This window comes from Sciurus vulgaris (genome assembly GCF_902686455.1).
Source record: "Sciurus vulgaris genome assembly, chromosome: 7".
In the NCBI taxonomy this organism is placed as follows: Eukaryota; Metazoa; Chordata; class Mammalia; order Rodentia; family Sciuridae; genus Sciurus; species Sciurus vulgaris.
In genome coordinates this window covers 128,056,455-128,070,901 of record NC_136467.1, presented here as the reverse complement: position 1 = coordinate 128,070,901, position 14,447 = coordinate 128,056,455, and the positions used below count along the sequence as shown (strand labels likewise).

The following is a 14,447-nucleotide window of genomic DNA, read 5'->3' as shown; positions in this document are numbered from 1 at the left end:
ACAGTAAGCAGAAAGGAGAAATAAGAAGAAAGAATAATTTATTTTCACTAACTGAGAATGCCTTTCATGGACAGTAATTTTCATCTTCCAAAATATAAAACCATTTAAAAGTCAGAATAAATTAAATTGAAAGGAATATAGTTAGAAAATATATTGAATAGACTTACTGAAGCTCCCATGAAGTTTCCATTTTCTTCAATCTTGAGAGATCCAATATCTTTTTATAACAAATACCTTGTAATACATCTATACAATGTTTACTTCTGTAAAATCTCTTTACATGTGAGAAATCACAGATTAAATGCAGTTGCTAAAATAGAGATGTGTAACTGTTGGTACTATTTTTCTTACTGAGGTAGTAAAAGGAAATATATTCATGATTTTATTTGTTTCAACATCCCCTTTCCAGTTTTTCTATTGCATGCAGATCCACAAGCCAACTGTAAATTCCAAGCACATAATAACCAGAATCTCAAAATTCTAGCCTTGATGTTTCCAGCAAGCAGTGCCATAGCAATGAGAAGATTCAACACCACCTTACAGCACCTAAGTGGCTTTGTTCTGGTAGGTTTCTCTGAATGGCCCAAACTAGAAATGTTTCTTTTTGTGGTCATCTCTATCTTCTACATATTGACGCTCCTGGGAAATTCAGCTATCATTTTCTTGTCCCGCTTTGACTCCAGACTCCATACCCCTATGTATTTCTTTCTGGCTAATCTCTCCTTTTTGGACCTCTGCTATACAACTTCCACTGTCCCCCAGATGCTGATGAATATACATAGTCACAAAAGAAGCATCAGCTACGTGGGATGTATAGCTCAACTTTTTGTCTTCTTAGGTCTAGGATCTACTGAATGTGTACTTCTCTCAGTAATGGCCTTTGACCGTTATGTAGCTATCTGCCAGCCTCTCCACTACACAGTTATCATGCATTCTCGGCTATGCCAACAACTGGCAGCAGTGGCTTGGATGACTGGTTTCAGCAACTCCTTGGTGCAAACAGTATTGACTTTCCTATTACCTCGCTGTGGCCAATACCAAGTAGAGAGTTTCTTCTGTGAGGTACCTGCCATGCTACAATTATCATGTGTGGATACATGGATCAATGAGGTGGAGATGTACGCAGCTGTGATGGTCATAAAGGTTATTCCTGTTGCATTAATTCTTTTCTCTTACATCAACATTTTCAGAGCAGTAGTAAGGATTCAGTCTTCTGAAGGTCGAAAGAAGGCCTTCAACACATGTGGGTCTCATCTTCTGGTGGTCATCATGTTCTATGGCTCTGCCATTAGTGGTTATGCATATATGGCGCCCAAGAGTAACTCAGCCAAATTGAAGGGCAAGCTTCTTGCACTCTTCTATGGACTCATAACTCCAATGCTCAACCCCCTTATCTACACCTTGAGAAATAAGGATGTTAAAAGAGCAGTAAACAAGCTACTAGGGAGAGAACAAGAGCAAGGGTGGAACTTGGCTTAGGAGAATGCAGTCTTCTCATAATTCAAACTTCACACTTCCACAATACCTACTGCTAATTGCCATCATTTCTACCACCCCACCAATGAGTGAATATTCTCTTCCAGATATTATGAAATAGAGCTCTAAAATTAATGAGTATTCCCAAATGTTAGTGAAATGTTTGCATTCTGGTTAGTCTATGTTGTCTTTTCTGGTGAAGTTTTCAATTAATAAGCATATGACTTCTTCTCCCACAACGCATTAAGACTATTGGTGAAGGTAGGAATCCTGAGACTTGTTTAAAGATCAGGAAATAACTAAATTAAGCCACAATGTAATGGACCAATAATCAAGATGAAACTTCATTTCTTCTTTGTATATTTTAAGGATATTGGAAGCACAAATTTTTTATATCTTATTTTAATCAATTTTAGGATGACATTCTCTGTGAGTCAAGTAGATACTATGGTCATCTACATTGCTCTGAAGAAAGAAGGGCATACATATAATAAGTTCTGTGAAATGCTTCCAACTCTTTCTTCATGTATCTAACAGACTTTGTAGCATATTTCTTTATATCTCAGTTTACAGAAGATTTTCTTCATACAACACACATGGAGAACACGTGCACACATACATATTTCAGCAGTGGCCTATTGATCTAAAAAACATCTTGCTGCCTAATCAGTGTGTATTTTATTCTTGGTGTTCAATATTTTTTTTTTTTTTTTTTTTTTTTTTGGTACTGGGGATCGAACTCAGGGCCTTGTGCTTGGGAGGCAAGCACTATACCAGCTGAGCTATCTCCCCAGCCTCTGTTCAATCATTTTTGATCAGCATTATCACAGCTCTTGTCAGCAGGCTAAATTGGAATGAAATAATAACAATTTTTCTCCAAACTTAATGGCAAGAAATCTAATAGCTTCTGAGCTTTTCCCTATACATGGGACATATTTCCTTAATACCTCATTTTAAGAACTATATTATATATTTGTTGGTGAATGAAAAGTCTGTATTTTAATAAAGGTGTTTGGACTTGACACAATTAAGAGTTTCCTACATACACTCTGTAAATGGTCCAAATATCTGAAAGAACATTCCTATTAGCAATGTATCTCATTACATTTGTATCACTTACATTGTTATCTTCTTGTACATAGGGAATAGAGGAGAAAAACAGACTGAATGCTCATCTGGGTGAAGTTACAATAAAAAAAGTGGAAAAAAGCACCCACTGTCAAAGATCGTAATGCAATAGGTCATTTTATGAATGTGACATACACGCCCTTTCCAAATGTGTCTGGGCAGTGAATACATAGCTCATTCCTCCCACAAAATATAGAAAATGAGCTGCTTAAAAACATGGTGAAAATTTCTACCATTCTTCAAGTTGTATGTACATAATCAGCTCTTCTTCCTCAATTCAACCTTCACACATTTAATACTATGAAAATAAAAATGCTATTGTTTTTTGATAACAACATATGTAAATATATCTTTGTGTATCTAGCATTTGGGCAGGTTTCCAATAGTACAAATATCCTAGTACCAATCATTCTCTAGGAAAAATTTTGATATCTGACTTTTCACAAGAATTTCTATATATATGGTATTTGTTATTTAATGGAATAGATAGGAAATAGAGTTTGTAATTATATTTAGACTTTTTAAATATACTGTTATATTCTATATTTCATTTTTCTTAAAATTTGATGTTCATGTGAAAGGAGTTACTTAATGTTAAACTGGTAGCTGAGTTATTGGACAGACAGAATTAAAAAGAAAAATTGCAAAGTTCAATCTCCATTTGGAGACCTGATATTAAACCAGTACAGAGAAATGTGGGCTACTACACAGTGACGGCTCCTATTGGGCCTCCACTGTGATCTTCCTGGGTATCAGAAGCATGGAGTGATATTTTAAATACCGCCAGTGCATGTACAGACCATGAACTTTTGGTGTAATTTCTTGGTAATATATCATAATTATAACTCTGGAAATTTTCCATTAAAATGTTTTTTTCCAAGAATATGCTGCTTCTTGTTAGATATAAATGGTTCCCTTTATCAGATTAAGGAAGTTCCCTATATATTTCCAGTATGCTATGTGAGTTTTAATTTAAACCTTTTTTTTTTTTTTACTTTTTAAAAATGTGTTTATCTTTAATTAGCAAAAATATATACATTTATGGTACAAATATGATGTTTTGATACATGTATATGTTATGGATGAAATCAAGCTACTTGAAGTATATATTACCACACATTTATCATTTGTATTGAGAACATTTAAAACCTACTCTCTAAGCAATTTTCAGGTATATAGTATATTCTTAACTATCATCACCATTATGTACAATAAGTATTTTGAATTTATACATAATATATAACTGAAATTTTGTATCTTTAAACCACACCTTTCCCACCAAACTACTCATTATGCAACCCCTAATAACTATTATTCTATTGTCTGCTTCAATTAATTCAACTTTTTTAGATTTCACAAATGAATGAGATTATGAAGTATTGGTCTTCTTATTTAACTTCATGTCCTACAGACCCATGTCACAATGATACCATTTCATCTTTTTTTCAAAGCTTAAAAGTATACTAATGTTTATGTATAGTACAATTTTTGGGGGGTGGGGCACCAGGTATTTAACTCAGGGGCACTTGACCACTGAGCCACATCCCCAGCCCTATTTTGTATTTTATTTAGAGACAGGTTCTCACTGAGTTCCTTAGCACCTCACTTTTGCTAAGAACTCGTGAACTTCCTACCTCATCCTCCTGAGACCCTGAGACTACAGGTATGCGCCTCTGCACCAGGCTGTATAACATAATTTTTAACTATTCACAAAATGATGAGACAATGAGGTCCATACAGCATTTTGTCAAAGACTTTTACTGGATATATTGAAATGGTCATATTATTTCCATTTTATTTTGTTAATAGGACAATTACATAGTACAATTTGTTAACATTAAAACAACTTTGAATTCCTATAAAAAAATCAATACAGTCATGATCTAGTCTCCTTTCAATATATTTATGACTAGATTAAAATGCTACTAATTTGCTTAGGATTTTGCATTATATTAATGAAGTGGATCTATAATTCTTACCTCCTGAACGAATTTAGAGGTCTTGTGATATATACATCAAGATTTGTAATGAGGAGATAACAATAAGACATTCTATTTTAGTATAAGAATTGGCAAAGGGAATAATGAAACAAAATACAGAATTCATAAAAGGACTCACATGAACTCAGGATCTATTATTTTAAATCATAGCAATGAAAAGAAGTGTGAAAAGGAAGTCTTTTAATAAAATAAATACTTTGTTAATTGGATGTACATGTAAAATCAATATTGACTCTTAGCTCTCAAAAACTATCACATGTCACACACACACACCTGTAAATTTGAGCAACTTGGGAGGCTAATGCAGGAGGATCTTGAATTTTTTTTTTTCCTCTTCTAATTTATTTTCTCAAATATTTAGTCACAGCAACAGAAAACTAAAACAATAACATAATTAAATATATTATATCCATAACCAAGGCACAAGTCTTATTTAATTTGGTATAAAAACTTACTATGAAGGAAAAAGAGCTATGCTTCATCTATAAAAATGATGCCTGCCAGGTTCTGTCACAGAAATGGTCTCTTATCTGGTGTATTTCTTACAAAATCCCAGACTCTGTTAGAGGTAGTAAAAGATGTTTCTTCCTATTGGCTTGCAACATGGAAGAATGTGAATGGGGAGGGAGGAAGGAGCCTTATGGTTTTAGATAAAACCGATAAATCCTGATAAATATTGATTCTGAAAACTTAATCTTAGTAAAACTGAAAGGAAAATACTGCTTGCACACAAAACAGTAAATTACAACCTATAGACTTTTTTTTTTGAATGTTTAAAATTGCTTTAATCAGGCTTGCTTTGCTTATTGATGCCATCTCTGAGATTTACATGGACTCTCTTACTTGCCCCTCCCCCTTTCACAGTGCTAGAGACTAAACCCAAGCCCTGAGCAGGTTAGACAAGCACTCTGTCATTCAGCTATATGCCTGACCCCTTTAAAAGTTTTTGTTTTGAGATGGGGTCTTGCTGAGGAGCTGCCCAGCATGGCCCTGAACTTGTGATCCTCCTCCTCAGCCGCTAAGTTGTAGGATCACAGGTGTGTGCCACCACACCTGGTCCTCACCTCCCTTTTTAAATGAATAAATGTGGTTAGAATGCATCTGGTTTTTGTCACCCAAATGCTCCTAGTTACTAGGGAACTTGCTACATTTGGGGGAGGTATGCTGACTCAGTGAGATTCCTAAGTTATTAAGACACTTCCTTTGTGCCAGCACTGGGCTGGGTATGGCACGACATGGCAAAAGATAGCCATGGTCCATGCCTTCACACAACTGCATTTCTGTATTCGCCACAGTTTATCACCTCTGCAGATTTAGATAAAATCTGTCCAAGTAAAAGGGCCTAGGTTCTCAGCTAGAGTCAAAGCTGTAAGTTGGTGCTGTCTTCTATGGCTGTTGGGAGCAACCAAATATCCACATATACGACCTCTCGTCAGATTCTGCATGTTCACTCCTGGCTGGACGCTGGCCTGCAGGCAGACGGACTACGAGACTGCTGTACTGCCAGTAGTAGTGAGACCACCTGCACTGAAGCACGAGAGTCACCAGCAGGAGGAACAGGACTACCCAGAGGGCAGCCTAGCTGGAGCCGGGGTGCAGAGCACCTGGAATGAAGCCCTGGAACTGTCGGTGAGAACAGCAGGTCAGAGTGACGTCCAGAGAGGATTCCACGAGTGTGACCCAGACCTGAAACCCCGGAACTGTCGGTGAGAACAGCAGGTCACAGAGTGACGTCTAGAGAGGATTCCACGAGTGTGACCGAGACCTGTTGTCTCATAGTCAAACCAAGTCATGAAGCAGGAACCGATGGACGGTCTGAACGTCTGCTGCCTAGAGGAGGCGTCTTTAGGAAGGTCCCAGACAGCAGAGACAGGAACGAGCAGTGAGTTTCCATCCTCATGCATCCGCAGCATCTGACTGTATTTAACACTCTATTTTTGTACTTCGAGACAAAAGCAGTAAGATCTTCCGCCACGTCCTGGTCGACGGCGCCCTTCACCTGCGAGAAGCACCACTGGAAGTCGTTGCCCGCGGGGCAGCCGCCGCCTCCGGCTCCCGCCATGGACGCGGCGTGGACGGCGCCCGCCCAGCCCTGTGCGGCCGACCGCAGGCGCTGCTGCGGAGCCTCAGCCCCGGCCGCCGCTGCCGCCGCCGCGGGGGAGGAGGATCTTGAATTCAAAGCCAGCGTCAGCAACTTAGCAAGACCCTAAGCAACTCTAAATAAAATATTTAAAATGGGGAGCCAAGTATGTGGCTCAGTGGTAAAGCACTCTTGGGGTCAAGCCCTGGTACCAAAAAATAATAATAATAATTATCATACAATTATAGATATTGATGTAGAAAGCAAAACAAAAAATAACATTGGAGAATATCTTCACAACGTTGGGGTTGGCAAAATCATTTTTAAATAATTAATGTATAAATAAAATGCTGAAGGAACTGACATGTAAAGTGGACTTCGTTAATATTAGAAATTTCTGGTAGTCATAAGACATTAAGGAAGGGAAAAGCAAACCATAAAGTGTAGAAAGATGTTTACAATGCTGGTAACATCAAAGGCTAAACCAGAATAGATAAATAACACCCCCAAATCAAGGTAGGAAACCATAAAATCCTAATTGAAAATATATCTTAAGTTTTTGAAGACGTACTTACCAAAAGAATCATATTTAAATTACCAGTCAAATACACAAAAAGATGTTCAACCACATTAGTATCATATAAATAAATATTAGACTCATAATTTTATACTACTAACCAAAATAGCCCCAGGCTTCAAGCCTTCAAGGCCGATTCAATTTCTAGTCTGCACCACTGAAAGTGTCAATAACCCTAGGCTTCAGAACCATACCAGATAGCCAGCCCAGAATCTCTGGACAGGCTGATTATTGAAGGTCTTTTCCAGACAAATAAAGTCCATAAAGTCTGAAATAAGTACCTACTTATTCCAACATGCAGATATTAATGCAATCAGAGAAGTATGACATCACCATGTAGATAAAATAAATAAAGAGACTAATCCTAAAGACAAAGAAATGCATGAACTTACCTGCAAAGAATTTGAAACAATTATTTCCCAAAGCTCAGCAAACTTCAAGAAAATACAAATAAATAAATCAACAAAATTAGGAAATAATGAGTGACCAGTGAAAGAAATTTACAAGAGTTTTAAATAATTTTTAAAAATCACGCAGAAATCCAGGAGCTGAAAAATACAATGAATTAAATTAAAAATGCAACGGAAACATTAACAGCAGAGTGATGAAGCAGAAGAAAGACTCCATGTACTCCAAGATGGATTATTTTAAAAAAAATGAAGATAGGGTAGAAAAGAAAGAACGAGAATGAATGAAGAAAGTTTATGAAATTCATGGGAAAGAGTCCAAGAACATTTTTGAGTCAAAGGAGTTCAGAAAGGAGAAGAGACACAATGGGGTAGAAAGTTTATTTAAACAAACAGTAGCAGAAAACTTCCCAAACTGGAGAAAGATATAAATATTTAGGTGCAGGAAATTCAAGGGTCTCCAATTAGAATCACTCTAAATAAGACTATCCCAAGACATATATAAGCAAACTCTCAAAGTCAAAGACAAAAAGAGGATTCCGAACACAGCAGTAAAAAAAAAAAGAAAATAAAAAATAACAGATTTTCAATATAGTTAGCAACATATTTCACTCCAGAAATCTTATAGGCTAGGAGAGAGTAGGAGTAGGGTGATACATTCAAAATGATGAAGGGGAAAACCCTGCCAACCAAGAATAAGAACAGTATACCCAGCTAAGCTATCCTTCAGAAACAATAGAGAAAGGTAACTTTCAAGACAAACAAAAACAGAAATTTCATCACCACCATATCTATCTTACAAAATATGCTAAGGGAGTTCTTAAAGCTGAAAGGAAATGATACTATTGAGTAATACAAAAATATCTGAAAATAAAAAACTCACTGATAAAAGTATGTATACAGTTAAATTCAAAATATTATAATAATGTAATGTTGATGTGTAAATCACCTATAACTTTACTGTCAAGTTTCAAAGATGAAACTATTTAAAAATAACTGCAATAATCTGGTAAGGGATACTCATTATAAAAGGATATAAATTGCAACATCAAAATTCAAAATTTGGCATATGTAGTGGATTAAAAATGTGGTTTTGGTTTTTGTAATCAAAGTTAACTTGTTACCAATTAATTAAAAAACTGCTATAACTATGGGATGTGTTTTGTAAAACTTGTTATAACCACAAAGCAAAACGTAAAGTATATACACACACATACACACACACACACATACACACACAAAGCAAAGAATCAAAACATACCATTAGAGAAAAATCACTTAACCACAAAGGAAAACAGTAATAGAGGAAAAAAGAAGAAAGAATCTATAAAACTACTGGAAAACAATTAATAAAATGGCAGTAGTAAGACCTTACCTATCAATAATTAACTTGAATATAAATAGATTAAATTCTCCAATAAAAAACATAAAGTGAATAGATAAAAACAAAATAACAATAAGATAGACCCACCTATATGCTGCCCATAAGAGACTCACTTTACCTATAAGGATACATATAGATTGAAAGTGAAGGACTAGGGAAAGATATTCCTTGAAAATGGAAACCAAAAAAGAGATGGTATAGCTATATTTAAATAATATAAAATAAACTTTAATTCAGAAACTGCAACTAAAGCGACAAAGAAAAACATTATATAATGTTAAAGGAGTCAATTCAGCAAGAAAACAAGAATTTTAAAAACACATACATCCAATATCAGGGTTTCTAAATACATAAAGCAAATACTGACAGAACTGAATGAAAAGATGGACTGCAATACAATAATAGTAGGAACGTCAGTATCCCATGTGCAAAAATGAATAGATCATCCAGAAAGAAAATCAATAAGAAAACATTGGACTTAAATTACACTCTAGATAAAATGGACCTAATAGAAATACAGAGAATATTCCTGTCAACAGCTACAAAATGCACATTCTTCTTTTTCTGATCATAATGATATAAAACTAGAAATTACTTGCAGGAGAAACTTTGGAAAAGTCACAAATATATATCACTTCTGAACAACCAATAGATCAGTGAAAATATTGAAAGGAAAATTTTAAAAAGTTGAGACAATAATGGAAACACAACATATCAAAATCTATGGGATATACCAAAAGCAGTTCTAAGATGGACATTTATACCAATAAATAATTACATCAAAAAAGAAGAAAAACAACCTAACCACAAGGAACTAGAAAAACAAGAAGAAACTAAGCCATTGTAAATATAAGTGATTATTGATGCATTATTCAATGCATTGATACTGTACCACATTTTCTTGTTTAATACCTTTGTAGTAATTTTAAAATCAGGAAACATAAGCCCATTAATTTTGTTTTAAAAAATGTTTGGCTGTTACATGTTTCTATATAGCTTTTGATATAGTATCATAAGTTGGATTTATTCAGAATAATGACTAGGTAAGAACATTTGGGCACCTTGAGTCAGACAGAAACACTGTGCAACTACAGACGAGTACTATCTCAAACATATATTAAAATATTAGCATCTTAAACTTAGTAGATGCAAATACAGTTACAGAATATCTCTCAAAACTTTGACTGACTTTAATAACCAAGTAGACCATTTATATTACTAATTCATTATTAATTTGTATTGGGTGATACTTTTGGTAAGGATAAAAATCCTTATGCAAAAATAACAGTGAAATAATGACATTAGTTTTCATTAGTTTTTCAATACAGAAATACCATGCTTACGGTTTGCAAAATATTAAATCATGACAGACATAGCTGTTTGAAACTCATTTTGCTGACAATTTGTTCAATTTGTAATATAAGTTTTTTTTGTTCCTCTCTTTTATTTAGTCTATTTAGAGAGTCATTAAGGACACTGATTTCAAATTATTTAATTTAGAGGCTTTGGCAAGCCAATCAAAGAGCAGTGTGAGAAGCTAGGAATCTAGTTTTACTTTAAGGAGTATCTTAAGTACACAATTTTATTAAATACAAAAATCTGTAGGAGAGTAAGGCATGTTAAGATCATCTTTAATATACAAATTTCTTTCTTATTGATAATTCTTGGTCCTATAATTGATATACATTTAAAAAGTCCAAGTGATAGCAAAAGGAAGAGTGTTATCTTTAGAACTAGTTATATTCATATTGGAGCCAACACAAAATGCATAGAGAAGATTCCAACAAAAGTCTAAAAACCTCTCAACCCTGTATCTTTTCTAAAAGGAAATATAATTCTAGAAATATTAGAATCCTCAGACAAATAAACATGCACAACCATGCACATACACACACTCTCCAAATGAATAAGATTCAAATTCCTCGTCACTTTTCACCTGCCAGGAACTGGTTTCCCAAAATCTGTCACCAACAGAAATCACCTAATAATCTAAACAAAAAAATCAAAACTCAAAATCCACCACCAAGGTAGGTACATAAGCTATGGACATTAAAATTTCAATGAAAAACTAATTTGGCAACTAATCAAACATGGAAGTAAAAGTCAAAAAACAAACAAACAAACAAAAACTCTACCAGGACACAGGACGAAAGTAAAGATGGGGAGAGGGTAAGTGGAAGGTCCAGGAACACAGTGCAGACTAGATGCACTTACAAGAGACACTTCTCTTGATCCAAGGATAAGATCCCGACAAATAATATCTTACTGGACTAGCAGGAATAAATTCCCAAATAATACTAAAAGACATCTGGCTAATTAGTAGCATATCATTTATTTTTATATAAATGATATCAATCAATAGATATATGCCATTTAATAGAGCAGATCCAGGATTTACAAAGGAGAAGGAAAAAAGGAAGAAAATTAACCACAGAGATTCTAGACGCAGCAAGCATTATTTTCACTTCTTTGAGCAAACTGATTGACTGGCAGATAACAAAGTTGTCAGTCTAGAAAGGATATCTTTGATTTTAAGTACAGAAATGAGGGAAAGCTATTTCCATTTCTTATAGATTCTCCAAAGGGTCTTATGAGTTTTCATTTTGTTGCATTTATGTTAGGCTCTCTCTGGGTAAAGCCTTCTAATATCTTTCCATCAGCATCTATACCTTAAATCAGATGTGCCTCTTTACCTCCTGAGAATTTCTCTTTCTCCTGTGCTCTTATCTCTTCTCATCAACCTCTTCAAAGCTCCCTTTACATCTTTGTTTCTCAGAGTATAAATGAGGGGGTTTAGAGTGGGAGTTACTACCGTGTACAAAAGGGTGATGAACTTTCCTTGACTGTGGGCATAGGAGCTGTTGGGCTGGATATAGACAGCTGTGATGGTACCATAGAAGAGAGATACTACCAACAGGTGAGACCCACAAGTTCCAAAGGCTTTACGCCAGGCTTGAGCTGACCTGATCCTCATCACTGCTTGGACAATGTACCCATATGAGACCAAGATGAGTGCTAGTGGGAGAAGAAGCAATACCAAAGAAGCCATGAAGAGCTGGACCTCATTAGAATGAATGTCTACACAGGCCAACTTGATCATGGCAGGAACTTCACAGATGAAGTGGTAAATCTTATGGTTCCCACAACGGGGCAACCGAAGGGTAATGGTGCCCTGAATGAGTGTGTTGCCCACTCCACTCAACCATGCAATTCCTGCAAGGGACTGGCAAAGTCGTGGGTGCATGACTGTGGCATAATGGAGTGGTCGGCAAACAGCAGCATAACGATCAAATGCCATGACAGCTAGGAGAACACATTCAGTGGATCCCAGTGCCAGAGACACGTAGAGTTGAATGGCACAGCCTATTGGTGTAATTGTCTTGGCTGGACCATGGAGGTTCCACAGCAACTGGGGAGCAATGCTGGTTGTAAAGCAGAGGTCAACAAAGGAGAGATTGGTAAGAAAATAATACATGGGTGTGTGGAGCATGGAATCCAGACAGGAAACCAGTATGATTGCTGTGTTGCCTGCCAGCGTCAGGAGGTAAGAGATTAGCACAAGCACGAAGAGGATCTTCTCAAGTTGTGGTTGATCAGAAAAACCCACCAGTATGAAATAACCTCCTAAACTCTCATTAAGCATCTTCATATCACCCTACTTATGACAAGGAGAGAGACAAATATAAAAATGCAGGTGTTAATGCAATGCAATTAGAATCAGAATTATACTTGAGAAACACTGACCCCAAAGACCGAGGATGGGGGTATATTATGTATAGACTATGGAATGGGGAGCAGGAGGGAAAGAGAGAAAATAAAGAAGAGAGAGAGAGAAGCAAGAACATTTCCAAGAGAAACATAAAAGTCTGCAGAACTTACCAAGAACCATTAAAATATATGAGGACATAAAATAGACCATATAAGAAGTAATCATTAATTAGTGGTTGCTCGGTTCTTCTAAATTGTTTCATTTTGTTTTCCTTAGAAATCCATCCTTTTCTTCCTCAATAGCATCTTGCAAGATTATAAATAAAAGAGAAACAGGAGAGGTGGTAAAATCAACAAACATTTTGTAGCTATTTTATCAGATGTCCATACAAAAATCGCCAATAAAGATCAGAGAGTTTTGAAAAATTTTTATATGGTATTTCAATATTGTACCCTGACACATACATTTGTCAATATCATTCTAAGGATGAAATAATTAATCATCATTTTTAATTAGTTAATATATATCATCTACACATTAAACAGCTTTTTTTTAGTGATATGAAAGTGGACAGTCTAGTTTAGAGTATAGTGAGAGTCTTCAGAGAATAGCATTCTTGTAAGTTGCAAATAAATTTTGATACCTAGACAACGACATTTTTAGAATTGGATATTTTAATTTTTGTATTAAAGTTAAACTTTTTGATAATATCATTTTTTATGGATTTCAATGAAGTTGTGTTTGCAGTTTAGATTCTATTTTCCCTATTGTAACTTCCTACTATATATTAGTGGAACGATGAATCTTTTTGATTCCTCACTTCATTTAATATTTATGAAAGACTTTTAATTGATGTCATCACAGATGGCAAAATATATTAGGTGGTCTCTTATCCTTTGACTTTTAGTCTTCATTACCTACCTGTACACAGACAACAGAATCAGACAAAAATGTTTTCAAGATAAAATTTTTGTTTCTTAAAATACCAAATTCACAAATGTCATCACTTAATTCAAATCTCTGTCCAATTTTCTTATTTCTGTTTTCAGAATTATCTTCCAACATTTGTAATTTCTTCTAGCCAAACCAATCTTTTTACTCTTCTGAACACACAAAATTCTAACTTCTCATTCAAATTCTTTGCAAATTCTCTTTCTTTCCATGACTATTCAATTCCTTTTACCCTTATTAACTTCTATTCACTTGTTAATATTTATTCCCAAACCTACATCTTCTAAGAAGTACCCAAATCCACTCTACAAATCGCTTTTCTTCTGAAATCCAATTGTCTGGTTTCAGTGGTGAGTCAATTCACATAAGGACCTATTTCATTGAGCATGCCAAGCATCCTAAAATGGAAAAGAAACTCTTAATGGGAAAAGACATTTCAAATGTCTTCTTATTGTTATCAGCAGCCGCCTTATTTTTGAAGAAAATATGGATTGAATAAAAGTATTTTGAATAAACTGATGCCTTTACTTATTCTATTAAATTGCCTTTCTCCCGTTTTTCTTGTCTTAACTAGCCAACCATGTTTTTAAAACATATATTAAATGTATGGCAATATTACCAGCATGTGGGCTGGGGTTGTGGCTTAGTGGAAGAGCACTTGCCTAGCATGTGTGAGGCACTGGGTTCAATTGTCAGCACCACATATAAACAAAATAAAGTCCATCAACAAATAAA

At 35.2% G+C, this 14,447-nt stretch overlaps 1 protein-coding gene across 1 annotated transcript in view; it reads left to right on the top strand.

Moving 5' to 3' along the window:
• Positions 1 to 516: 516 nt before the first annotated feature.
• The window catches only part of LOC306666978 (uncharacterized protein), a gene marked incomplete at both ends in the record, with an annotated part of 50,687 nt that continues 36,756 nt past the window's right edge, over positions 517 to 14,447 (top strand). Inside the window, 4 exon segments of the mRNA XM_079149230.1 lie at positions 517 to 1,461; positions 1,463 to 1,565; positions 6,007 to 6,306; positions 6,554 to 6,739. Of these exon segments, the coding sequence (XP_079005356.1) occupies positions 517 to 1,461; positions 1,463 to 1,565; positions 6,007 to 6,306; positions 6,554 to 6,739 (1,534 nt within the window).